This window comes from Neopelma chrysocephalum, unplaced genomic scaffold (genome assembly GCF_003984885.1).
Source record: "Neopelma chrysocephalum unplaced genomic scaffold, ASM398488v2 Primary Assembly neopelma1_59, whole genome shotgun sequence".
Taxonomy (NCBI): Eukaryota; Metazoa; Chordata; class Aves; order Passeriformes; family Pipridae; genus Neopelma; species Neopelma chrysocephalum.
The window spans coordinates 1-27,822 of NW_020897714.1; the positions used below are offsets into that span (position 1 = coordinate 1).

The 27,822-nt window shown below is 41.1% G+C and overlaps 1 protein-coding gene across 3 annotated transcripts in view; it reads left to right on the plus strand.

Annotated features, from left to right (window-relative positions):
• Positions 1 to 929: 929 nt before the first annotated feature.
• The window catches only part of RASSF3 (Ras association domain family member 3), a 107,962-nt gene continuing 81,069 nt past the window's right edge, over positions 930 to 27,822 (plus strand). Inside the window, exon 1 of one of the 3 annotated variants that reach the window (XM_027679748.1) lies at positions 930 to 994. Coding sequence is in view for 2 of the 3 variants with exons in the window: in XM_027679742.1 (XP_027535543.1) it covers positions 15,395 to 15,515 (121 nt within the window). In the remaining variant the exon portion in view is untranslated. Of the gene's footprint in view, positions 995 to 1,185; positions 1,240 to 15,204; positions 15,516 to 27,822 lie in introns of those variants that run through there. The other 2 variants (XM_027679744.1, XM_027679742.1) reach the window with 2 other exon arrangements.

Here is a 27,822-nt window from a genome sequence, read left to right on the forward strand (position 1 = left end):
AGGCTGCCTCACGACCTAATCTTCTGTGCTCTTAACAGCTTTTTTTTTTTGTTATTTGTTCCATCGATTATTTAAAAAAATGTGGTTAGGGGTAGTATCCCTCAGTGGCGTTTGCTATTTTGACACTGGTACCTGCCCAATCTGCAGTAGTTGTAGATGTCCATCTTTTGGAGAACTTCGCTGCTTGTTGGCAAGTAAGGTCGGCAGCGGCAGGTTGAGCTGCTGATGCGCTGCAAACAGGGGCACACTGCGCTTGTTCCAAGTTGTGGTCTGCTCCTGGAAACGGACACAAGTGTTGAATGAGCGCTTTGACTACCCAGGCTTCCACAGCCTCCCCATCCAGGTGTGGGGGGTTATGTCACCGCTGTCCAGCCCTGGGAAACATTTCCCCCAGTAGCTGCTTTAAGGCACTGAGGCATATGATTTTAATGGGAATCTACTGAAGCGCATCGCCAGCTCTTGCCAGCTCCCCCTGTGCCAGGGGCTGCTTCAGCATCCCCGAGTGCGTCTATGCCGAATGATGCGGAGTTTGTTCCTCCCGGGCACGGGGCCGGCAGACCGGCGAGACGTTTCACGGCGAGAGGACTCGGGAAGCGACGCGGCGGCCGCCAGGTCGGGGGAGGACGCGGGCGCGGTGCCTCCTTCCCCTCTGCCGCCTCCCCGCTCCCCTCGCCCGCGGGTGTCGTGCGTGAAGCGGGGAGAGGCGGCGGCGGCCGGCGCGCCCCGCTCCGCATGGACCGGCGGGAGAAGCCGCGGCGGGTCCGGGCGGTGCTCCCGCTGCCGCTGCTCCCGCCGCCGGACGTGCCCGCCGGCGCCCCGGGCCCCGCGTTCGGCGGCCGCCGCCGCCCGGCGCCGCCGCGGCCCCGCCACGTCCGCACCATCTTCGATGCGGCGCCGCCGCCAGAGCCCCCGCACCGGTTCGGGCCGGCGGCGGCCGGAGCGTGGTGCGACCTGTGCTGCCGCTTCGTCCTCTCGCAGGGCCTGCGCTGCGCGGGTGAGCGGCTCCGCAGGGAGCGGGGCCGGGAGCGGCGGGGCCGGGAGACCTCGGGGTTCACAAAGCCGAAAGACGCGGGGCCAGGGCGGGCGTCTTCCGATCCGCGCCAGAAAACGTGTTCCTCGCCCAGCCGGGACGGGGGCCGGTGTTTCCCCACGTGAAGCGCTGGATCACGAGGGCTGCCGAGCGGGAGCCGTATGGCCGGGAGTACGGGCCGGCATGGGGGTGGATGCAGTATGATCCAGGTAAAAGTGGTCCGTCCCCACCCGACAGGAAGGTAACGCGTATTACAAGGTGTGGGTAGTGCTGCTCCGAAGGGTTCGTGTGTGCTCCCACCCCTGGCAAAATCCATGCGATCTGCTCCCTGTCCGTGAGGTAGGAGAAGGAGGAGGAGGCTGTTTCCTGTGGTGTCCCACGTCCCATGTACATACCACGTACATACCACGTACATGTCCTATCGCTCTCTGGGCTCTGATTCATAGTAGGGAAAGGCACGTTTTTGCTTTCCTACGTAGAAAGCAATTTTTTTGCTTTCCAGCCCTTTCATTACCACTGCTATGCTCTAAAATAGAGTAATTTCGTTCACCTGCTAGCTCCTGTCCTTTACAGTAGGAGAACATACATAATCTGGTGCTGGTGAAAAGTCCTCTTTTGCCGTCCTTTGATTTGAAAAGGCTTTGGCCACCTTGTTGGGTTTCGTGGTGACCCCAAGAGTTATTCCAGCACAGAACCCCATTGACGTGCTCACTTCACTGGCTGTTCCTCACCCATGGCTGCAGTGCTGCTGCACTTTCTAGGACAATCTAGTGCTTTCCCTAGTGGAATGACATGTTATGGTGTGTTTGGATTTATGTCACTCTTTGTTTAACAGCTGATATTTGCAACACAAGGTGGGAAAGAAAGGTCAATCTTTCATTTTTTTCTGTCTTAAGGAGATGTAATAACATCATACTGTCTTCTGCTGATACATAAAATTTCTGTTATGAGACTGTTCTCATAGTTACATTCACTTTCAGCAGCTCTATTTTTACAGTTACTCTTGGAATGAAAATACTTTGGCTGTGAAAATAAAATATTTTTTATTTATCATTTGCATTAGTGCACCGTTTGTTCTGACAGGATGTGTAGTGCACTGATTTGAAAATAGACCTTAGAAGTAATATTTTTTCTTTTATGATCAAATGCTCCATGACAAGGACTTCAAGTGTCACATTGGGTTATGTATCTTCCAGCAACATTTTCTCAGAACGATTACAGTTTACAATGCTTTTTCCTTCTCCTCTGTGACAAGCTCCATTTTTATGAGGCATATTATTTCAAGCTGCTCTCTTAAATTGCTGTTTAAGTAGCAGAGGAAACATTCAACTTTTATGATCTAGCATGAATATAGTATTTAGAAGCTGTAAAGTGCTATGGAGATTAAAGGAAACAACTAAAGCAACAAGGACTGCTGTGAGAACCTCTGTTCTTGCCCAGTTTGCAGGTACAACCAGCAAGCTAGATTGATGAACAGATCTGGCTGAAAAATTGGTTGAGGGCAACAAAAGAGTGACTGAGTCAGGACAGCTCAGTGGCTGGAAGGAGCATGTGACTGGCTGCCCTCCTGGCTCAGAGCTGCTAAATCCACTCTGTGGCCAAACGTCAGTCTGCACCCTTAGTCAATGGCTCTTTTGTAAGCGAATATAGGACAGGAAGATGTCCCCTGCTTTGGGAAGGAGGCAGACACTGTTGTGCCTAACATCTAAAGTGTGTCTAAACTGGCCTCGAGAGCTGATTTGGGTACATCCAAGACTACAGCTGAATTTGTGTTAGCCTCCATAAAAATGCCATTGTCTCCTTTGGGTATCCCTTGGGAAGCAGAGATTACAATGGAGGTTAAAATTGTAAGTACCTTTCAAAGATTTTAATCTGCCTGGAAAAGTGTCTAGTGCTGGATGGTTCCCAGATAACCCTGTGTTTTCCAGAGGCCACAAGTGGTAGAGAAGTTAATTTTATGTAATTTAAAAAGCAACAGCATCTTCCAGTTGGCCAACTGTTGATAAAGAGGGAGGAACATACTGAATTGTCATGATTCTGAGTCACAAAGACATAGTATTACATTTATTTAAATTACCATCTCTGAGTATTGATTGAAGTCAATTCTCACTAGATCATTGCCATCAGACATAATCAAAGTCAAAGGTGGTGAATTTGGTGACAAGAATTAAAAGCCATGAGAAATTTCCTCTGGGATAAGGGTGCGGTCAAAGAGTACATCAAAGGAGTAATTTTAAAGTACTTAGATACAGACCTTTTTTCTAAAAAAGAAGATCTGCAACTTCTTTACAAGAATGGGTGTTTCCTTTGAGTGTCTCTGTCCTGCCTTCCCCACAGTGATAGGAAAAATTACTGAGCTGAGCTTCAGCAGAGGCTAGACTTTACTCTTACCATTTTTCATTGTGGCTGTGGTCATCTTTGGGGTTTTGTACACTTCTTGGTACACATCATAAAGTGAGGTGGGATCCCTGGAGTGAATAAAGAACTACTGAGAAAAAGTCTTTCTGCCTTTTGTGAGATATTTGTTTGTAATTCACAAGTTTGTTTTCAGGCTTCTGCTAAAAATTGAAAAAATACTTTCATTTAATTCAGAGAAGAGAACAGAAAAAAATGTCAAGGAGATGAATGATTGTCTGTTTTAATGCAGTGCACAAGGTGCGCATTATTCAAGCAACTTATTTCTTGAAAAAAAATAAGGCAGTGCTGATATTCCTGGACCCCAGCCCAGGAAGAAAGCCAAGTGTAATGGAATACCTCTGAAAAGGATGCTTTGTAGTATCTGACCTCTTGCTGTTGTTTTGGATTCCTTTTCAAGAGAGGCTTAATTGGTTTAGCAGTCCAGACTTGCTCTGCTATTCACCTTTTCACCTCTATTATTTGCAGTAAAAATCTGGTGCAGATGCAGAATTCCATTGCCAGGCCTGACTTCTCTGCACAGTCATTTGAAACAGAAGCAGTCAGGATTATTCCACGTTATACGATGGAATGGTGTACAGTAAAGAGGGTTTTTTCTTTTCCAGCATTCAGTTTTTCTTTCAATTGAAGAGTGGTCTGGAGTGAAAAATCTCGGTTTCTTATATCTTATTGATGGTCTGTAATATTAGGTAGTGTAGTTAAACTGGGGTTCTTGTGTTGTTTTGCCATGTCATTTGGCATTTGAAAAATGAGGCATTTCTCATGATTTTAGATGGAAGTCTGTACTTCCAGGCTTTGGAATTCAGTTTCTGAACAGTCTTACTTTCCCAATAGTCTGGTCAACAGACTGGGTGCACATAGGTGGTAGGAGTGTGAATGGAATTACTTTGTGGACTACTTGCTCTGGACTCCCTAGTTAATTTCTGTAACTTTTGCCTTATATTTTACACTTTTTCATTGAACCAAATGGAAATGTTGCTAGGCCTTTTCAGAAGTTTTATTCTTCATTTAAGAGAATATAGAGATATTATAGGTCCTACATGACTTTAATTTCAAACTTTATAAGGTATTTAAGCAGATGGTGTTTAGATGTGCTATGAAAACCGGGTTGCTCCTTTCCTGTATTTAGTGATAAGACATGGTTGGGAATTCGTGGATTTCATTAAAAGCACTGGTGAACTCATATTTATTACTCTTACCAACTGTATATTGCCCATGCAACAACATATGTATTGGTGTACATTCTAGGTTTGTGTGGCAAGCTTGGAGGGGCTGCAGGAGTGAGAAGATCAGGACATTGTAATGGACCTTAACTTGGACCAGACTGTAAGGACCTTGTGAAGCAAACAGAGACTCACAAGTATTTGTTAAATGGCCTGTAAAAAGTTGCCTGCTAATGGAAAAAATAGAGTATTTCTGTCAGATTTCTGGTGGTTAGAGTCCTTTATAAAAGTGCACTTGATGAGCATCAGGTCAGTGGGTATGCTTTAAGTAGTAGTTGGAAGTGATGTCCCCCAGCCTGTTTCCTGCTTGCCTATAGCATTACTTTCTATATCTGCAGCATTATGCCTGTAATGTTACCTGGGTGTCATGTCATCCATGCATGGGCAGACACCACTGTCCCAGCATAGAAGCCTCTCCAGTTGGCAAGGTGCTCTGCAGAGGTGCAGAAGCCCATGGAAGCAGATAGGACTGCAGAGTGTCCTCTTCCTCTCAAATCTACCAGGCAGGCATTTCAGCTTTGTTCACTGAATCTTCTCTACATTGTTCTTTTACCCATTTTTCAGACTTTGTTTTTTGAATTACCTTCCCTTATGAAATATACAGCTTAGTGTCAGGGTCTGTCAGGCCCTTCTGATTGGTTTTTCTCTGCTGAAATGGGTAGTTTGTTGGGGGCCTCGTTCAATTTCTAGCATGTTTTTATATTGGCTCTGAATATTCCATAGCTGACTCCTGGTTTAGTGCAGTTGAAGAACAGAGGGGTTATGTTTTAATATGTGGTATAGCTCTCCTACCACAGGGATTTTTAAATATCTGTAAAAAAAACAAAGCTCAGAACAAAAACCTTAGAAAAAAGTAGAGTATATTATCTATATGCTTCCTAATTGTCAGGAATGACAAAGAAATAGATTCCCTTATAGAGCGTAAAATGCAGAGGAAAGGAGCAAACACAGGGGTTAGCAGGATTTTTTCCTTCAGGAGGATATTTTTTTGACCGTCAAATTTCGGTAACATATTTTTTATTGTTCCTAAGTAAAAGAATAGCCATTGTCCATGTATCTCTGCAGTAGGAGTACATTCATATTGAACTACATGTAATGAGGGAGTTAGGATGCTAAAACTACAAGAGATACAACTTGAATTACCAAAACTGTTCAGGGAGCCTCCTAAATTTTTTATCTATAGAGTGAGGACTGAGAGTCAGATTAGAAGTAACGGTTGTAGGAGCCTGCTTCCCTTTCCCATTCTTTCTGCAGAGAGTTGTTTAATAATGCACAGTTGCCACAATGCTATATATTTTCTTTTAAATCCAAAATTACTACATTTTCTCGGAATCCTTATGGGCTGGAGCAGCAGGAGGTAACAAGGTTTAGGTTGTGCTGGTGGAGCTCAGCTCAGAAAAAGCCCCACTTTCCTCTTTGTGAGATTTGAAGGAGGGTGGATGGTCTGCTGTCCCAATGGGGTATTTGCTGGAGCTGGAGAAAAAAATTATTCCCTGTGCAGTGCAGTGGGCACTGTGCCCTGCACTAGGCATTGGACCATTCCTGGTGCAGGGAGGAAGGCAGAGGTGTGGAAATGGAAAGCAAGAAGCAGCTTTGGTGGAGCTTGCTCTTCAAGAGTAATGCTTACTGTCTTCCTCAGTGCCTCTCCGCCTCCTGGGGCATTTCTGTGGTCTCTGTAGCCACAGCAAGGTTTCCACTGCTGGAAAGCTGAGCCGTTTCCCCAACTGTTTGCAGAGAACAGTAACTCCCCACCAAGATCCTTGGTTACTGTGGGTCCTGTTTTCTTGGCCTCTGACAATTCTTTTCCTGTGTGAGTCCATCTTCCACCCCTAAGCCATGCATTTTCATATGTAGAAGCTTTCACCTGTTTTTGAGCACCTCTTCCTTTGTTCTTTTCATCATCTCATGAACAGTTAATTATTAAATATGGTGTTCTTCAGAGTTTGGGTGTCCCAGATACAACTCTAAGAGACTACAGAGAATACAAGCACTTGTTTTCAGGTTGCATAGCAGCGAAGAGAAAAATTTTCAAAATCACCCTGTAACATTCAGATGCCAACACTGAAAGGCTCTGAAAATGCTGTGTGGTTTTCCCACTTGTCTTCCTCATACGCTTTGGAGCTGCTCTGTAGGGAGCTCTTGTGGAGGCTTTTTTGAGTGGGCAGAAGCCCCCTCTGCCCAGGGCATCTTGACATAGAGATACCCTGTGTTTCTTTTCATATGCAAGGGGGAAGGAGACCAGATGCTGTAAGGCTTGGTTTCGAACAAATGAACATTTGAGAGATGATACAGAAGTCAAAAGCAGTCTGCTAATGAAAAACTGATAAAACAGGTGTTTCTGCAGGCAGTGTTCATAACCTTGGATGTATTCAAGATGTGTAATAAAACATCAAAGCAATTATGTGTTTAGAAAAGCAAAGAAGATCTTAGTGCTAAAAATGTTGCCATTGCTCACCAGCATGATAACTCCTGATGGTCTGCTTGCTGAGAAAGCCTCGGGGAATCAAGGAAAAACTTGACCTTGTCGCGTGAAAGCTTTGAAGAGCTTACTGTGTCTTGATGCCTGTTTAATGCAATCATACCATGCTCAAAGTTCAACAGATGGTTAGCACTACTTGGCCAGGAGTTTGGGTCATTGTAGGAGGTAATGATACAGGTGCCTTTTAAATGATGTTGTGCCTGCATGCTATATACGCATTGCTAGTATCTGTACTTTTAACACACTGGAGAAAAAGGTAAAATTGAAGTTTTTTCTGATTAGTGTATTTTATGATAAATGGCTAATACAGTTGATTACTAAAGGGTTTTCTCAATAACTTTTTTTTTTTTGCATTTACTGGTAGTAATATCAGTTGGTCACACAAAGTCCTCAATAGAGAGTATGCTTGTACAGGAAGAAGCAGCCCCCACTCAGAAGTGCTATGAGCAAAGCAGACAGAGATGAAAGCACAGAGATATGAAGTGAGTTTTTCGGTGTTACCTGTGAGGTCACTGGCCAAGCCAGCATTAGAGTTCAGCTCTTGTCCAGGAACTGTGGTCGTCTCTTCCTTCTGTTGCTAAGTAGTGTTGACCAGAAACCTCCAGCCTGCTTGGAAGGATCTCTTTATCCAGACAGTTAAATGCAGGTCAGCAGTGTGGATTTGGAGCTGTTAGGCGTGACTGTTTTCTCCACACTGTATTGAGTGCTGATGAATGCCTTTTTTATTTTGCTCAGTAAGGGAAGAGTACATTATGTACAGTAGCTTGGGTATAGCCTGACAGTGAGTGTAGGAGCTCGGAAGAAAGTATGAAGGGCTACATTGAAAGTTCTTTTGCATTCTCTTATAATCCTGTTCTAAATATTCACCTATTACCTAGTAGCTGCCACGGCTAAAGTAAGAAACAGTAGAAACTCTTCTAAGTGAGAAGAAACATACAAGGTGCACCCTTGTTAATCTCAAATGGAAACAGCATCTGCACTCATACTACATGCAGATATCTAAATAAGGACGGTTACAACTAGTTTGTACCCTCAAAAATGATCAGGTTTTAATCAGACCAGATTAGGATGATCAACCTTAACTGTTTTAGCAATATTTAACATATATTTCTTTTTTTCTGCCTCAATCTGATTTCCCTTAATGGTAGTTCCATGCAAGCTCTCACTGAGAAGTCTATTAATTTTGGCACAAAATCACCCGAAGCCCACAGGCAAGTTGGTCTGTCATGTGCTGAGTCAAATCTTATGTGTCAAACTATGTTACAAGGCAACTCAGTATCTTCTCTCTGGTTTTAGCCTTGAGTTTTATTTTTCCTGTACTCTAAAGTGTAGCTGTTTATGTACAAAACTGTTTTTTCTAAAGATTGTTCAGTAATTTCCTTGAATTTTCTGCAACTAGTATAATATCTACTACAAAACTAAAATTAACGATAATCTGTTATTTTCACATTGCACTACTATTCTCTGCATTTAGCTTTTTAAGCTTATATTCAACTTTAATTTTGATGCACAAACCTGCAGACATACGGTAAGCCCATAACCAAACTACATTAAAATGAAAATGTGCAGCACATGGTACCAGCAGCAGTCTCCAGGAGATAGTGCATCATCTTCCCGATGCTCAGGTGGATCAAGGCAGCAACGCCCTCTCTCACACACTCACTTCCATCATAGTACTGTGCCCGTCCTGCCTGCCTCTGCATATTCCCAGCATCTGGAAAAGAACATAAAGCAAATTACAACAAATTTGACAGATTGAAGTATTCAAAATGAAACCGGGAAAACCGTACAGTTCAATGGATGATGCTGAAAAGAATCAAGCAGACATACTGCTGAAATACACAGAGATATTCTTTTCCAGGTAAGCATGTTTGAAAATGTTTAGTTACAGTGTAATATGTTGTAGAGTGAAACAAGAGCTAACTAGATGTAAACAAATGTGCTTTAGCACTGTGATTTTCTTCCTCAGAATCCAGGATGTGTTTCATTGGACCTATTGCTCAGAAGAAACCTTCCTACTCCTTACCTCTTAAGGGGAGAAAACCACTTATTCTCTAATAGATAGCCTGTAGAAAAAGCAGGCAATTCATCTCAGAGGACATTGAGATGTGATTGATAGGCTGAATTTGTGTTACATATTTTATTTTGAACAGACAGTATTTAAAGCCTGAAGAAAGTTAACCAAAATACCACTATATTTTTGAGAGTGCTTCTGTGTGTTTGTGTCACAGTTTTGAAATGTTACCTGCAGTTGTTGGTTGCCTTCTCTGACAGAGATGGCATACCTGAAAAACCTCAAGATTTTTCTTTGAAGATGGTCTTAAGCTCTGCCAGGGGAGGTTTAGGTTGGATATTAGGAAGAAATTCTTTACAGAGAGTAATCAGGCATTGGAATGGGCTGCCTAGGAAAGTGGTGGATTCTCTGTCCCTGGAGGTTTTTAAGATAAGACTGGATGTGGCACTTAGTGCCATGGTCTAGTAACCACAGTGGTGTTGGATCAGGGGTTGGACATGATGATCTCAGAGGTCCTTTCCAACCTGGCTGATTCTATGATTCTATATACTCTGCCACAGAAGAGTCAGGGCACTGCTTCTTTTCTGTGCTGCTGCTCAGAAGAAGTGATGAGAAGGGCTCTCACAGCCTCTGTTCTGCTTTCTACAATGGCATCCTGGCTTCTTCAGAAACTGTGCAGGGCACAGTTCATCTCATGGATTTTAGAGCTTTACTGCAGGATGGGAATGTGTATGCCCAAGAGGCACTGGCCTTTCTCTACTGACTGCAAAGGGAGCTGTGATGACCAGCTCAGCTGCAGACATCTGTATTCCACAAGACAAAGCCTAACTGCATGCTCATACAGAGAGACTTCCACGGGCCCATGAAAAAGGGTTGAAGTTGCTCATGCTCGTTTAATGCTCATTTGCTACCTCTCTAGTTTAATCCAAATCTCATTATATTTTACTTAAAAATTCATTCCAATCAGGAATATGTCTGGACTAGAAGCATTTTTTTTTCAGAAAAAAAAGGTCAAATGAGAATTTCTAGCAAACCCAAGCACAAACACAGACTGGACAGAAAATGGATCGAGAGGAGCCTTGAAGAGAGGATTAGGGGGTGTTGGTTGACAAGAAGCTCGACATGACTCAGTGATGTGCATGCGCAGCACAGAAAGCAACCACATCCTGGGCTGCATCAAAAGCAGTGTGGCCACCAGGTCAAGGGATGTGATTCTGCCCCTATACTCTGCTCTCATGAGACCCCACCCGAAGTGGGGTCCCCAGCACAAGAAGGACATGGAACTGTTGGGTCAAATCCAGAGGAGAGCCTTGAAGATGGTCAGAGGGCTGGAGCACCTCTCCTTTGAAGACAAGCTGAGAGCGTTGGGGTTGTTCAGCCTGGAAAAGACTCCAAGGAGACCTTAGAGCAGCCTTCCAGTACCTAAAGGGGACTAAAGAGAGTCAGAGGGGGACTTTTTACAAGGGCATGTAGTGACAGGATGGGGGGAATGGCTTTAAACTGAAAGAGGACAGGTTTATTTTCGATATTAGAAAGAAATTCTGTACTGTGAGAGTGGTGAGGCACTGGAACAGCTTGTCCAGAGAACTTGTGGATGCCCCATCCCTGGAAGTGTTCAAGGCCAGGCTGGATGTGGATCTGAGCCACCCAGTCTAGTGAAAGGTGTTCCTGCCCCTGACAAGGGGGTCATAACTAGATGATCATTGAGGCCCATCCCAACCCCAGCCATTCTAAGATTCTGTGACTCTGTAATATAGACCTGGTAGTGATTCAGTTTGATGTGCAGCAAGGTTTGGGTTGTGTGATCTTTTTGTGGTATTTTTGTCTCTTAGCATAACTGTCATCCATAGTGCTTGTGTAAGATTTTCAGCACTTCTCCGATGTTCTTTTGTCAGTAGTAGATCCTTAAATCTGATAACAGATGTGTTTTACATCAGTTTGAATACTACAGCTCTTCAATTTCCGCCTCAAAGTAGGCAAGATTTTGGAAGTTGCAGATTACCAATCACAGTTTAATTTTTAGTAATTTCTTTTTGTGTATGTGCAGCTGCTGAGAACTGAAAGTTTTTTTTAGAAAGCTCACAAATATAGCTGCGTATTTGGATTAGGGAGGGACGAACAGCTGAGCTGGAAATTGGAAGTATTGTTCTAGTTTTGCTGAACTAAGGTCAAATGCAGCAGTTTTTTGTTTCTTTTCTTTTAGTAGTTGTGTTCTTTATAACCTTCCTAGCAACTGGATAGCTTTGTCACATATGATAATGTTATAAGTTGTGTTTTAATATGAAAATAATGATGCTGTCTTGACAGTGTCAGGCTAATGCAAGTAGTGCTGAAGCCCAGGGGCTAGTTAGGCAGGATCCCTCCTTTTATTCTTGGATAAAATTTGCTCTGACACACAGCTGAACAGGTTTTAAGGAAGGAAGTGGTTTTTGTTTGTAATTTCTAGATAAATATGTTTCACACATTCCATTCTGTTCAGTGCATGGATACAGTGTTTCTCTGCATAACCCAGTTCTGGATTGCTAAAATCTTTTCAGATCTCTGTCAGGCAAAAAATGAAGAAAAACAACTTATGGAGGTCTGGAAGTCTCTTCTTTCTTCTCTGAAAGTTCAAGGTCCATTGATATGGAAAACATCCTTGTGAAGGCTGGCTTGTGAACACTTCTCCACACTGAACAATGCCTGTTGGTGTGGCATATAGCATAGTGATACATACCCACACAGTAACAGGTTGGAAAAACACCACCTCATTTTCCAAATACATTATTGCCTACAAAGAAAGCAAAACCTCATTTTGAGCCCAGTTAATGGGGCCATTTGCTAATGCACACAAACAGATATTCCTTAACACATTTAACTTTTCCTACACAGAGCTCTTACTGTGAATAGGTATCTGTGATCTTTGTTCGGGAAACCAGACTAAATGGAGAAGTTCCAGTTGAAAGCAAATGAAATCCTGTGTTCATCCCAGCCTTTTGCTACCTAAGAAGTGGGGGGAGTGGAAATGGCCGTAAGTCCTCACTGAGGAAAAATGCTCTTCTGCCCCAGAGCAGAGAGACTTCTGCATCTACCCCACATCTGGCACCACTGTCTGTGCTCCTCCTCATTATTAGACTTCATTTTTATGGTATCTCAGCACTGCTGCGTTGCTCTACAAATGCTTGTCAGCAAAGAATTTGCCTTGAAACTATATAAACTCAGCACACTCCAAGAGAATATTCCCAGTCAAACACCACTGATTTTTTACAGTTCATCATTTCAGACTATTTTATGTAGCAGTAAAGGTTTGTTTGGGGGTTATTTAGTTTTCTCTGCTCTGTAGTGGACATGGGAGGGCTGCAGTGAGGCAGCCACCGGGTCACTCTGTATCCATCTGTGTTCAGAGCTGGCCTGTCAAGGGACATGTCTGAAGTGCTGGATGTTTCATGAGCACCTCTTTACTTTCCAACTGGAGTGCACAGGTTTCCATGTAAAAAGTGGGTTATGGGGCAGATGCTGAGAGCAGTATGGTGTGCCTGGATTTCCTGCCAAGGTAGTGACTTCCCACACATCTCAGGCACCACACACATGGAGCCTGCATGTGCCATTTCTGCCCTTCTCAGGGGCCTGCTGAGATCTGACCTTTGCACTGGTGTGGGGAGGTAGGAGGTCAGAGGCTGCCTGCATAGCAGAGAGGACAGCTGCTCACCTCCCTTCCCAGGCAGGTGGGATGGCAGTGTGGACAGCAGTCATTCCCTCCCCTACTCCAGACACTGCTTAGATGAGCAGAGAATGACCTGAGGGGTGAAGTCTGCTGCATGAAAAAGCCTTACATGGCTTTTTTCCTTAAAGGGAGTCAGGGATCATGAGCGTGACTCTGCTCACATTTCAGGTCCTTCTGTCCTCCATGGAAAGTATCTCTGTGTGCTGTCTGTTTGTCAGAGTAGATTGAAAGGTACACATGTAGCCCTGTGCAGTACCTTTTTAATACAGTGAATCCTTAACTTTAGTAATGCATTGGTGTAATGTGAGGAATCAGAGTTGTCTTAGGAGGAGCTGTGTGGACTTTCCTGAGCCTGGTTGATGCTGGCTGACAGCAGTGCATTCCTGTGCAGAGCACAGTAGCTCATATTCTAAAGATGACAGTTCAGGTTGGGAGGACCCCCTATCATTGTCACAGACCCCTCATGAACTGTGGGGGACAGGCTGTTGTTCATTAGCTCTACATTTTGGCCTAACTAGGGCCCAGAACTGTAAAGTGATGGGGCAGTTTTGAAATTATTGGAAGGCTAACTACTGCTGCTGTTCAGTTTAGCTTGAATTTAGGTCCATATTCACATTGATATTAGCTGGTTTGTTGCATAGCATAATTGTCAGATTCATCCCACTGACTTTTTTTGTATGGACTAAGTTCTTTTTGCCTTAAAATAATATAGAGTGTTTTATGCTTTTGCCTATTTTTTGTTCCTGTAAGGCACTAAACACTGTCAGGTATAAACCTTCACAGGTTTGTTATTCTGATTAGCAAAGACAGTTTATCCGTTTATATTGTTACAATCTGATGTGTCTTACTAATTATTTTTTTAAGCCTCATAAAATACCAGTACAACAAAAATACTGTACTGGTATTTCTGTTAAGCAAAAAAAAAAAATTCCTGTGCCCTTCATGGCCTGCTAAAGGTCAATATATCTAAATGGATTCTTTATCAAATTACAAAACTAGTCATCTTATTATATATTTACATATGGTCTGAAATAGTAACGGTTTTTATGCTGCTTTGATTTTCATGAAATTTTATATGTCTGAGTTTCAGAAAAAAAGTAATTGTTTGATCTGGTATTTGGCAGATGCTCTTAAACATTCGGACCTGTGCTATTTCCTGAGAGAAGCAGGTTAGCTGTTGGGCCTTTAACTGTGCTCCTTGCCTATTCTGAATTGGGTGACAGACCTCCTACTTGTGCTAAAACCGTCACTTTGCTACTAAATTCCTTCTGATATGACAGGGTGGAGCTCAAACGAGAGACAAAGTCCAGTGGCCTGAATCCTGCCTTCTGCTCTTCCACTGACACTGGCTGAAGAATTATGGCAGATACAGTATAAATGGAAATGTTTATTTGTTTTCAGAGATATTTGGACAACAGGAAATGCAATCTATCTAGCTTGTTCCCTAGAAGCCACAGTATGTTAAAAAAGTCAGATGTATAAAATGGGGTTAAATACTTCACATATTTTAGTGTAGAAAAATACATTGTGAATTCTAGAAGAGTTATAAACTATGTGCTGTGAACGTAGCTGCTGTAACAAAGCCCTTACTTTCTGTAGTTTAAAGGTTGATACAAAAGGATCTTTGTTTTGTAATGACATTAGTCGTGATTTTTCAGGGGTTTCTACCATTCAGATCTAGCAGAAGAAAAAAATCAAATCAAATGTGAGAAGCTGAAGAGAAGCTTGACATACTTGAGGAAATCATACCAAGCTTGGGAAATGGTTACATAGTCTTACTATTAAAAAATTGTATGCTAGAATTCATGATAAATATTACAGGGGGCATATATTAATTCATAGCATCTCTGGATTTACAATTTAATATGTATTGTGCTTGAAGCATGTGTAGTCTATGTACTGAGATGTTTTTAATTTCTTTGGGTAGCGATATTTTGATAGATGCTCAATTCTTAAGTAAACTTTGGCAGTGAATGATTTGGCTCCTATGTTTACCTTAAAATACATTAAGAGTAAAGTTGCATTTTTAACACCCTGTGTATCTCTGTTAAATTTCCTGCTAAGAACCTTCAGAAGCAGGTCTTTGAGAAACACTCTCTCTAGAGAAAAACCTGATGATTTAAATCAAGGGATTTTGAAAGTGGACTTGTCCCTATCAGTTTTACTTGTTTACAGCCTAGAAAAGGTAGCTAGAGATGAACAAGGGAGCTCTTCAAAGCCTTTCTGCAGAAAACATGTTTTAACATCATTGGAAACACAGTAACAGGTTAAGACTCCCAAGCATTGGTCTTTCTTTAGCTAAAGCACCTATTAATATAGCTGCTTCTTGTAATAAAGAGGGAAGTCTGGAGGGCTCCGAGCGGAGTGACGGAGAGGGAGGGGATTTAGGACTAACAGGTGGTCCTGAGACGTGCTGGCTGACGCTGAGCTCAGAGCGAGCACACTCTGTGTGGATATTCATGGGCTTTCCTCTCTCCAACTGGATATATGTGCCTGTTGTTCCTGGTGTAGCTGTGGAGCCCTTTCAGCTATGGCAATAAGAAATGACTTGAGCAAAACTATCAGGAGGATAGCACGTTTTTTTTACTGGTTTCCTAAATCATTGAGCAGTTCGAGGAGGAGGACAGTAAAACTTCTCTGGAAATCTGCTGGTAAGTCTGCTGCTCTATTTCTTCACCCTTCTTTTCCTACTTTAAAAAAAAAATTAAAGGGAAAAAAATATTAATTTCCATTCAACTGATTAACTTTTTTGGTCCAGCATTGTTTGCATTTTGCCATTCTTTGAGGCTCATTAGACAAAACTATAAAAATATTCTGGAAATGCAATAGAAGGTTCATGAGGCTTGTTCTGATGAAGAATTCTCTTGCAGATGCATAATTTATTCTTATTCATGCCAGTGATATTTGGTGTCCTGTTTTTGTAGACCTTTTTTCTCCCTTAGTATGTATACAAGAGCTCTAATATGACTCAAATAATTGCCTGAAAATTATTTAGAATTGCCTTGAGCTGTTAATTCATCTAGGAGGCTGTGCAAAGACTGAACTGACTAAAGACCTCAATTAATTGTACCAGTGTTAACACAAAGCAGTGGGCAGCGTCGAGAGGGCTTGTGTTCAGCAGTGATGCACTGGCCTTCACTTCCATTTTATCAGCCGAAATGCCGCTTAGCTCACCACTTAGTAAAAGGCAGTGCTCCTCATGACAATTCAGTGCTCTGATCCTTGTCCAGTCCTGGCAGAGAAGTGTTTGCATTTCTCAGATTAACATGCTCATAAACACCCTTAAAGCCCCAATACTGTTTTGTTCCTTTAGCATGGTCTGTTAAGGCCAGTGCTGAGGCGTATTCTCAGGGGGTTGGAAGAATACGCACTGCCATAGTGTAGGAAGCTGAGTTCTTTCTGTTCTTCTTAAGGGACTAATGGTACAAGATCAGTTTTCTTTTGATTGTGACTCTTTGGACCAAAATGGTGAACTTGTCAATTCTGCAAGTATTTCAACATTAGTAGCAAATTTTTATTTGTATGGGATGGAATTTGTGTCATTTCTACAGTTGAGCAATTTAGTATTGTCCTTCAGATAACAATCTGTGACTCTTGAGATGGGAAGGACAAGTTATACCTTCTGAAATCTGTCACAGAAACATTGTTGGGCCACATGTCTAAATGACATGTGACTTTTTCCCTTGTGAAGGAGACCACAGATTTCAAATATTGAGGGAAATCCCAGCTCATCAAAGTCTGTACAAAACTTTCCTCGATGAAGCTAGGTTTTGATTAACCCCTATTTGAATACTGGTAATCATCTCAAGTCCTCCTAATACATAAAATCATCATGAGTCCTCGTAACACATCAGATCATTCCTGCTTCTCTTTTGTTACTGTAAAAAGTATCAATAAATGCTACTGAGAGCTTTAATTGCTAGCAGAGTTACACACGTGAAAATGTTTGCATGCATTATCTTTTCTCTCAGTAGTACAAAAAAATAATTGCATCCATGACTTGTAAAAAGAAACAATGTGAACTTTGAGTTCTTTAAAAATAATACTTTTTCTGGGTTTTCTCCCATCTTCCCCTACATCTACTGATTAGAATAAAATTTGCCTTTTTACTATTATTTTTATATAAGTATCGGCATCTCTTTTGAACTGAATACTGTCTGAAGTGCCCTTTTCTACCTGTGCAGTGATATGATTACCACAAAATTGTGGGTTTGATGGAAAAGTGTATTTTAACAGACAATTACATCTGAGCAGAAAAATCTCAATGTGAAAATTCAACTCAAACTTCACATAAATTTAGAGAAGCCAAGCTCATTGAGGACATCTGTAATAAACTGGAAGCTGAAGCCTGGTGCTCCTCACACAGGGGAGGGCATACAGCTCCTGCTTGCACTGATGTTTGCTCTGTAGTCTTTACAAAGACAGTGAGTGGCCTGAAATCTTAGCTACCCTAAAGTTCATGAACATTTCTGCCTTTTTCTTCAGTGTCCAGAATTCCACTTGGGTTCTTGACAAATTACAAAATTACTCACATGCTTCCTCAACTCTGAAACACCACATTTTTGTAGCACTTAACCAAGCCGTCCTTATGTCCTTCTGAGAGAGTTCTTCAACACATAAGCTTAGTCTGATCAGTATTGACCATCCCTCGGTACACAAAGAGATTTATTCTTACCTCCAACACACTAGAGTCTTCAACTCTTTCTGTGCCTCTGTCTTTCTTGTGGGTTTTACTCCAGGATTGGCACTAACAGAATTTTTTATTCAAGATGAGCCAGGACCCAGGATGAGGCAGCAGAACAATTCTGCATTACTGGGCTTATTCCACAGATGAATAACCCAGCTGACAATTAAAGCTTTCAATGATCCTTACTGATAGTTTTTAGCCACTTATGCTTTAATAGAAAAATTAACATTTTCACAACAACAAAAGAGAAACTTTCATGATTTGGACATGTTGGGAAGACCAGAGATTACATTTTCTAATATGCTTTGTCATAGACTTTATGTGATATCATTTGTCATGTGAACCAAGAGGTGGGCACTGTGCCTCTGCATAGTACCCTCAGACTTGTTGCTTTTGTTCTGCTTCTGTCCTTTCATATCTCAGGATGCCTTGTCCTCTCTGCTTGACCCAGAAATAAAATCTGCCAAAGCACAACATTAGTTTTTAAGCATGAAAATTAATTCAGTACTGTTGTAGGTCACTGTGTTCGGGAAGTTGCATTCGGTGCAGTTATAGAAAGGGCTATCAAAGGATAATTAGGTTGCTGTTCCTAAAAATCCTTAGTTTTCCAGCCTGTCCTTGGATGGATACTTTGGGATTGTTGACCACGGACTTTTGCCTACAGCTAATATGTTCTTTTCTAAGTACTAAAAGAACAAAGAAAATTCGAGAGTTCTCTTCAATAGCTGGTTTTTATTAAATTGCTTACTAAAGGACAAAAAAAATATCCTAGACATGCTTCAGAGTATATTAAATGTAGCTGATAATGTTTTAAGTGCATTTAGTTTAATCAAGGGTACGTAAAATTTTATAAAAGGCTTAAACTGAGGGATGTAGTAGTTAGGCTTCTGGAACCTTCATTTCTTTGAAATATGTTTCCTACAACATCTTAATAGAATTTGTGTTGACACATCATGTGACTGGAAGTTTTATCATGATAAAGTACATACATACAGGGAGATATATTGAAAGACAAAAGAATAAAGAAAAAATATGGGAGACCAAGATAAGACTATAGAAATCAGTGATCAAAAAAAAATCAAAATAGGCAAGTAGCTCCTATTTTCTCTGTCTTATAGCAGAGGAATAAGGTGAGGGGTGACAAATATAAAGGAGATAAAAGGATTTTTTTTATTATTTTAAATCCAGCGTGTAATTAAATTGTAGGACTCATTACCAGAGGATGCTGCTGAGGTCAGGAATGTAACAAGATTTAAAGAAGGTCTGGAAGAATAAGAATATTCAATATTATGATAATTGAAGCTACAATAAGAGCTTTGAAAGACATAAATCTTTTTGCTTCAGGGTTTAAGCTAATTTTTAACAATTAGGGATTAATTTGAGATAATTTTCTGTCTCAAATCCCACAACTGTTGCTGTTTCTTGCAGTTTCTTCTGAAGGAACTAATGCTATCTCTTGCTGGAGATGATTTTATGATCTGCATTGATTTAAACCTTTATGACAATTTCCAGGCTTCTACTGGAGAAAACCAGATTTTGAACCTGTTTATAAAAGAATCCCATAATATCCTTTGGAAAACATGAAAAGCACAACGCTTGCTGTCATTATGTTTTACTTTGCAAACCCTGTTTGCTCTGAAGCCATTATAATAAATAAATAACTACAGAAATCAAGTTGATCTGAGGTGGGTGATTTTGTGTTCTGGTGTCTCTTACCAAATCCTGCTGGTTCATGAAGAGCTTTATTCTCAGCTCTCAGCTGGGGAGAGTTCTCGTCGTTTTGAGCTACTGTTTCTACTAGGTACTTTGGAAGGCTCTTTCAGAGGGCAGAAAGTGAGGATTTATTGATAAAATCTTAAACTAACTGTATTTCACACAAATGGAATTTGATTTTTACCCTTTGCTGTTGGTTGTTGTTTTTGCAACTTTCCTTCTCTAGGGAGTTACCCGTTTAGTCTTCCTCTAAGTTAGAGTATTTGTATTGATTTTGAAGGACTTTTGGTCAGCATGGTCAAGCATCCAATATAAAATCACGTTTACGTAAGAATGTGTATTATGGAAAATAAATTGAAACCTTTACATGGGTATGACATCTTTTAAACTTGTTACCTCTTAAAAGAATTAACATGTAAAGCTTTAACTGATCATACAATAAGAAAAGTCAACTTTGAGCTATCTCTCTGAAATATATCCAGATGACAAAATAGATCTATAGCACATATGGGAAGGGGGAATATAATTTTAGCATGATATGTCAATTTAGAGTGTCTTATTTTAAAATATTTGTAAATTCTTTTTTTTATTTTTATATTTGGCCAGCTAACATTTGATGGTTTATGCTGCAAGCACCTGTGTCCTTATGTGATCTCTTTAATTGGGTTATTCTGGGAATAGTTTGGGTATGTAGAGGTAGCATCCCTGTCATTTGGGAGACTGCGTAGCTGGGAAATTAATAAACAGATAATGCCACTGTATTTCTGTGTTCTTGTCAAAACCCAGTTGGTGAAAGCCATTGCCTCCTGGCTGCCTCAGACCAGTGGCATGTCACACCTCTGCAGTCTCTACAATCAGATCTGTGTCTCCTGCACCGATACTGCGACTGTCCAATGAGCATCTATAAGTCTCCTGTTATTTTAGCTGAAAAAAGTTCACCTGGTCATCCCCACAGTTCACTGAGGCCCCTACGTATCTGGGTTCACCAAGGCCCTTGCAGGCCAAGCTTGCAGGGCTTGCAGAGGGGTACTCGGAGAGTGGAAATGATGGAAAGAGTTTTGGCCTAACACAGATGATAAATGGAGTGCAGAGGCATTTGGGAACTGTGGCTCTGGAGCATTCAAGCTCGTGTGTGTGGATAAGATGGTTGCCTCCAAGGGAATATCATTTGAAGGATTAATTAGCTGTGTTTGGGAGAGGGAGCTGAAGGAGACTGTCTCAGTGGAAGCCAGCTAGGATATAAATCAGTTATATTTCAACTGAATGCGGTAGAAGACAAGGTGAGTTTATGATTGCAGGTCGCTGTTCTGGAGCGTGGATCCAACGAAAAAAGGTCACACATCTTATTGAGACCTGCTGGAGTGGGTAACCAAGACTTCTGATCCAGCTTCTTCAGACTGCTGTACCTGAACTATGGCTATGATTTACATAGTGCTGGAGATGGGTAGGATACTGCAGATGACTGGAAGCACATAGGAGATGATGGCATTTTACCATCAGGGTGTGTAGACTTTTCCATTTGTTTTGTTCATCTACTTTGGACATTTCAGCCCATTTGATTTGAATGTTCTTAATCATCCTTTAAGAGCCTGTGTCCAATGTTCATTGAAGAATATGAGGATTATTGATGGAAGTGTGCCATTTAAAGATCCTTTGTGTTGTGAAAGCATGATTTTATTTCTAGTCTCCTTTTCAAAAACATCTCTACATATGCTTTTCCTATATCTTTTTATTTTAAGTAAATATATAAAATATTTTCCTTGTATGATGTGCTTAAAAGTGCAGTTACCTAGTTAGAAAGGAAGCTGTGCCTATATCTGTAAGAAAAATGCATTTATTAACAAAATGAAAAAGATGAGTGTGAGATGTTAGTGTTGCCGGGTCATCAGGCTAATTTAAAGTTAATTGTAGAATACTGTAGAAGAAACACATCATACTGGGTGACTGCACAGTAAAACATAGCTCAGTGTGGATAAATATGAACTAAACTATATGGGAAAAATGCTGCACATATAGAGCAGTGGCTTCTAATTTAGCTTTTATCACTGGGAAAACAGAATTTATCCGGTGGACAGTTCTCTGAAGAGACTCATCTCAATGTTCAAGAAATAAAGTGAAACCCCAGAAAACTGTGCTGTGCCTGCATGTCATATGAAACAATTTAGTCATCCTGCCCTCTTAAAAAGCATATAGCAGTATTTGAAGATAAAACCAAAGATTTTGAATTATCTAAGAGGTTAGTAAACTCTTACAGACCAGGGCTTCTTCACTTGGTAAGAGGCAGCTTGAAGAGAATATACTTTTGCACTAATAAGAACAGTGTGGAGAATTGCAAACAGAAGAGTTGTTTACTGTTTGCCATAGTGTAAAATTTAGGGCCACATCATGAAATGGCCAAGCAAGGGGCTCTTTCAAATACATACGCATGTACATAAATTCAGTAGTGGAACTGACTGACATGGGATGTTTAGGAGACTGGAAGACTCAAATTTGTTCAAGAAAGGGTTAGATAAATTCATGGAAGAAAGAGCCATCAAGGGATATTAAATAAAAAGATGCAGATACACCCTCTGGATCATTTATTTGTTTTAAGTGTCAGATTGTCAGAGAGTAGAAAGGCATAAGAGGGAAATATCACTCAAAAGTCACTTTTGTTTTCATATATGTGTTCCCTAAGCATCTTCTGGCAGGCTCTTGCCAAGAGAGGATACTGGCCTAGATAGATCCTTGGTCTAACTCAGTCCATCTGTTCTTGTGTTTTTCAAGTGCAATACTGATAAAGGCCAGGGAATACGAAAGCCTCTCTCACTATTGTTGTTTTCTGTGTGACTCTCCACCCATTAAATAACTGATAGGTTTTTTGTTATTTGTGAGTCTGAATTTTTCCAAGAGAGATGCATTCTGTCAGTGTCTAAATAATCCATGGTGTGTTATTCTCTGTAGTGGTTTTCATTCATTGCTCTTGCCAGTCATGTGGCTTTTGCAAATTGCATCATGTGTTGTTTTATTCCATTTCTCAGATAATTAGATGAGATGAATGTGCCTTTCCAGTAAATTTCTTTTTCTTTGGCTCTATCAGTTTTAAATGAGACAAGAGGAATCTCTTTGTCTAATCTGCCCCCCTTCCAAAGGAAAATCCTGATTTGTTCCTGGAGATTTAGTCAGATTATCATAAGCCTGTGATAAATGTAAGAAAAAAAGTCTGTTCAGAGACTGAATTTCATCTAATGGGCCCAATCACTGCTTGGATGAGGGTTACCAAAGTGAATGTCTGTAACACATGAGAGATGTCAGTATCACCAGGAGTTGCTAGTACCCCTGATGTCTGTTGTGGGCTATTGATGTCTATTGATGTCTATTTAATTTTACTTTCTGTTTTTCTGCTGCTACATTGTTTGTTTCCTTTGTCAATGTCAAGCAATAAAAGCTGAAAGATGCTGTTTCTCTCCACTGCATCTCTGTGCTGCCCTGGGAGCTAGTAGGAAGATGAGAGAAGAAAAGAGGATGATCAAATGTTGTGCATTAGACTAAGCAACTCACCAGTACAGCAGCCTCAAGGTCCACTGTTGGGGTTGGCAAAGATGACCTATAACATCTGAAATAAAAGCTATGGATTGGTCACTTATGAAGAGTAACATTAATAAATTAGTAGTGTGGAATTACCTGTTTTTATTAAAGAGATAATATTACATTAGAGCCTGATATGTAAACATAGACCAAGCTTGGATACAGTATGCAGTAGCATGTTTAGAATTGAGCTGTGCCAAGCATTAGAGGTGCACAAACACAACTATTTTTGTATTAAGCTTCGTTTAATTTGATGGGTTTGATTCAACTTTTTTTTCTCATTTCACATTTAAACATAACAGACTGCAGGTTTTGTTTGGCAGGAAGTTCAAGCTTTTAAATTTCATGTGATCTGTCACTTAAATGTCTGGCTTCCATCCTCCTAGGATATAATTGCTGTTTTAACTCCTCTAATGGATTGATGATTAATCCTTCAGCAGCAATTCAGAATGAACTCCGGTATTGTGGCGAGGTAAGGTAGGAAAATCAGATTTCTTCTGATTTCTTAGGACTGGTTTTCTGTGACCCATCTTCTCCATGGACTGGAAGTGGTACGTCTTGTTTGCTGTTAATTCCATCGAGAATAGGGAGTTTGATAACTCGGGTCTGGTCAGGAACTCACAGTTCTGCGAGTGTCCGAGGCAGCACAGACAGATAGATCTAAACTATACTTTCTTTTCAGTTCTTCCTTTTTGGTCGTGTTTCTCCTAAAGGGAAAACAAAATGAAGTGCTGATTTGTGAGTATCCTTTATGCTGGCTATTTTGGGGATTCAGCAATAGAGGGCACTAGAGTAAACGCTTTCAAAAACCAGTGTTTTTATTGGATTTGCATACAAGAGTGGGAGCTCACTTCGATTTTTTATGTGGAAGGGGTTTTCTACACATTTGTTTAGGTTTTTAACGCTGAAAAGAGGATAACAGCCAGAACAAGTGAAAGTCCCAAGATACCAGCATGACACGTAGTGGAACTGCGTAAATACTTTGGACCAATTTTGACTGCTTAAACAGATATTCTTCTATTACTTTCTATCACATTTGCAGTGCAGCAGTGTATGCAGCAATGTGTTCCTGAGCCAGGTGTTTATTGAATGTAGAATCTGGTGCCTTTAATTCTGTCAAAGGTGTGTTTCAAATGAATTTTATGAAGCTGCCCCAAAAGGAAAACCAGGTGTGAGAATCTCTGTGCACCCACATCCCCATCCTTGTTCAGGCTCTGTTCTCTCAGAAGCTGGGAATTCAGCATGTGCTCTGGGCTGCTGCATTTTGTGGTTTCCACATGAAAATTTAATTTAAAGACAACCAGGGCTGCTTTTAAGCTATTGGTAGAATGTACTGGGTCTGGTGGATTAGGTAGGGAGTTGGGATTCAAATGCCTGTGGACAGGTTTGTCAGATGAAAGGGTCCATAGCTGCTATTTTACCATCATAGCCACTGTGCTGCCACACTGCTGCTGCAAATGTAGATCAGTGCAATGCCAGGGCACCGTTCTGGCTGCCTGGCTGTGGGAAAAGTTGGAGAGAAGCATCCAGAACTTGTTGGGGAGCTGCTGATATCTGTCTCTGTGCCTGCTTCCAGCCTGACTCTGGGGCAGCGTCAGGTGGGGGGCTCAGCCCTCTGCTCTTCCCCCATGCTGCTTAATGATTTGTAAAGATACCTAACAACTACTGCAGTCTTACACAATTAAGGCTTAAAAGGAAGAATTACTAGTTCTGTGGGAGATCAAATGTAAATAAATTATTGTAAATTGATTTCTGGGGCAGGTCAAATCTAGAATTTTAACTACAGGGCACTTTTTTGTGTGCGTGTGTGTCATAACTTCACTGCAGTTTTAACATCAGAAACAGAAAATCAGGTTTGTTTTCTGTGCCAGAAACACAATCATTTTGCTCTTGAACTGAAGGAGAAATACAGCTCCTTTGTGGTACCTTGGTGTTGTCACTGCTAGACATGGTCAATAAAACCTGTCACTCTCCAGGTTCATCAGATTTTCGCTGTCATTTTCTCCCATTAGCCTTTGTGTGATGGGTGTGTGATTTAATGTGTCTGCAGTACAAAAGCACTCTCTTGAAGTCTGTCATGAAAGGATAGACAAGGTGATGCATCAAGTTATCTGCCAAGTTTTGTCTCTAATTCCTTGTTTGAAGTTATTGACAGAGGAATTTGGCCTCCCCACCACTATCTGGCATGGAGAAGTAGGAGCCATAGGCTCTGTCTGCTGACCTTAATGAGCAGTTGTTTCTCTGGGGTCTCATCCCTGGAAAGGTGCCAACAGAATCTGAGCACTTAGTCATTCATTTTGCCTTTGATGCAAAGCTTGGGTATGATTTATTAGTCTTTGAATTTATTAACAGGCTGAGTCTTACCAAATCTCACCATTTTCACATGTAGAGCTCTGGAAGACAGCGGGAATTGCAGTGCTACAGGGTGTTTAAAAAATCCACTAAATCTTAAGGTTATCTTAAGGTTTTTGTCAGAGAGGGACAGTGTCCCTACAAGGGGACCTCAGGAAACTAGCCAGGTACATGGGAGGAGAAGCTTGCTTGCTTGAAACCCCTTTTTCCCAGTTTCATCATTTCATGTTCAGTCTCACAGCTCAGAGCAGAAGGAATGTTATCAGCCCAAGAAGGTTGTTTCTTAAGTTGTAGCCTGGAAGTTGAAAAACTAAAGAATGCCTTAGATGTGTGTGTATCAAGAGGACCTAAGGAGAAATGAGGTCTCTCCTGTCCCTCTTGTTCTTGTGCCCAGGTACTTCCAGAGGAGCCCTTTCAGGGAGGAGGCATTTCAGGCTGGGGAGGGAGAGCTCAGCCCTGTACCTCTCAGTTTGCCTCCCAGAAAATGGCATATCTAAGAGCTCCCAAAATCATGAGAGCCCTGGGACAGTCTCAGGAGGGGATGTGTTTCAGCTTTCCAGCTAGCTGTGATACTGAAACAGATAAAGGAGATTGTGAGAAGTAAATATTACCTAAAGTTGTATTTTCTTGTCTTGTGCTTTTCTTTCTAAAGTGTTTCCACTATTGCAAATTTATGTTTTAACCCTTGCCTCAATTGAATGAAATAAATGTTTTCAGCCTTGTTTGCAAACAGATTTTCTGATTATTTCAGGTTGGCCTGGCAAACAGTGGGTGTTCTGTTTCTGTGGGAGTGGTGACTGTAAACAGGACTGTATGCAGAGCATTATCTAGCCAAAAGAGGTGCAGTAGTATTCAGGAGCAGCAGCCTGTTTATAGGCTGGTTGTGTGGAATCCCAGGTTTGTGCAAGAGTCTTCCTGCAACAAGTCTTAGCTGGATCCTGTTGGCAAGCACTGGAAAGAGGGCGAAGACTGGAGATTGTTGTCATGTTGATAAAAATACAAATGATCTTTACCAACAGATTAAATTTACTTTAATACTTCAGAGTAAATAAAAGGAGTTTGTGCCTGTCAATTAGGCTGAGGTGCCCACAGACATTTAAGCACCTGAGAACCAGGGTGGATTTTAAGAGCTGAATTATTGACCCTTCCTCATGAACGGTTTTTACAGTCACTGGCATCAAGAGTGAACAATCCTCCCTCAGGGGGAGGGATCTTCTCTGTGGCAACTGCCAGCAAGCTTACCTGGCTAACAGTGGTCTCTCGGAGATGCTTAATCTATGCAAACACCTACATCCCAGTTCTTCAGTGTGCAGCTAGGTGGCAATGTCTCCTTCCACTCTTTGGACAGGCTGGTAAGCTGCCCTGGCATGCCAGTCCTGGCCAGCCTGCCTCACAGGCCCACCCCCCGGGCTAAGGATGACTTTGGCATAGAACGCATGTGTCTTGGTGTTTACCATTATCTAGCAAACCCTCTGGCACGAACCAGGTTAAGATAAGCTTGTGCTAAAAAAAAAAAAAAAAAGAAAAAAAGTATTTAGAAGCTCTAAAATAGACTACAGGATTATGTTTGTTAGAGGTACCAGCAGCAGAAACTGAAAAAAATCCACTTTAGGCTCTTTAATCTAAAATATCTAGCACGAGAATTGTGCTAGAGGACAGAGAAGTATCAAACTGTTCCTTTTTTTGAAGGGGACTTTTTTGGGTATGGGATTATTGTTTAGTTGATTTTGTGTTCTTTTGCTGGTTTTGCCAATATATATATATCCTTAATAAAGGGCTGTTATTTCTTCCTTTTTCCATACTTTCTTGGAGCCTCTTAATTTCGGATTTACAATTGCTGAGAGGGAGAAGTTTGGTCTACCTCATAACTCATCCTCCTTAGCAAAACACTTCAGTCTCCTTGAACTGAGACATCTAGTCAAGCCACTGTTGCAATAGAATAATAAGGTTCTTTATTATGTCTCAGTAGTTGACAACGCAACTTTTAAAGCATAAGATTTGTATGTTTAATAAATTGACACTTGCTTTGCATTTCCTAACAATTCAGGACAGTTATGCATATGCAGTGTTCATTGATGCATCACTTTCATAAATAAATGCTGTGTACAGGACAGTCTGAGCATTAGTAAAATAAACCTGTTAGCTTTTCTAGATGTCAGGGAATGCTTTTATCACCTGTGCCCAGTTAAAGCCTCCAGATCTTTGATTTCAAAGAACAGAATTCATTTCAGACCACATCAGGAAAGAGCACCTGTTTCTGATTGCTTTCCAAGCAGAAATAATATGGCAATCCACAATCTGATGACCAAAACAGTCTTTCCAGAATAATAGCTACTTTTTGAACTCATGGAAATTTTGGGAGTGCTCCAGTAAGGGATTACCAGAAAGACATATTTTTTTTTAATTTTATGCTGCCTCAACCTTTGTGAAATAATGTATGCCACGATTGGAATAAAATAATCTATTTAAAGCTAAAACACATATGAAAAAAGATTTAAAGTATTACTGTTCTAGGAAAAAATCATCCTTTTTCTGATCTTTTTGAACTTATAATCAGTATGTTAAAATCTAGCTTATGATTGAATGCTTTATAGATGAAGCTTTTACATTTTTTGCAATTATGCCTACAATAGCAAGGT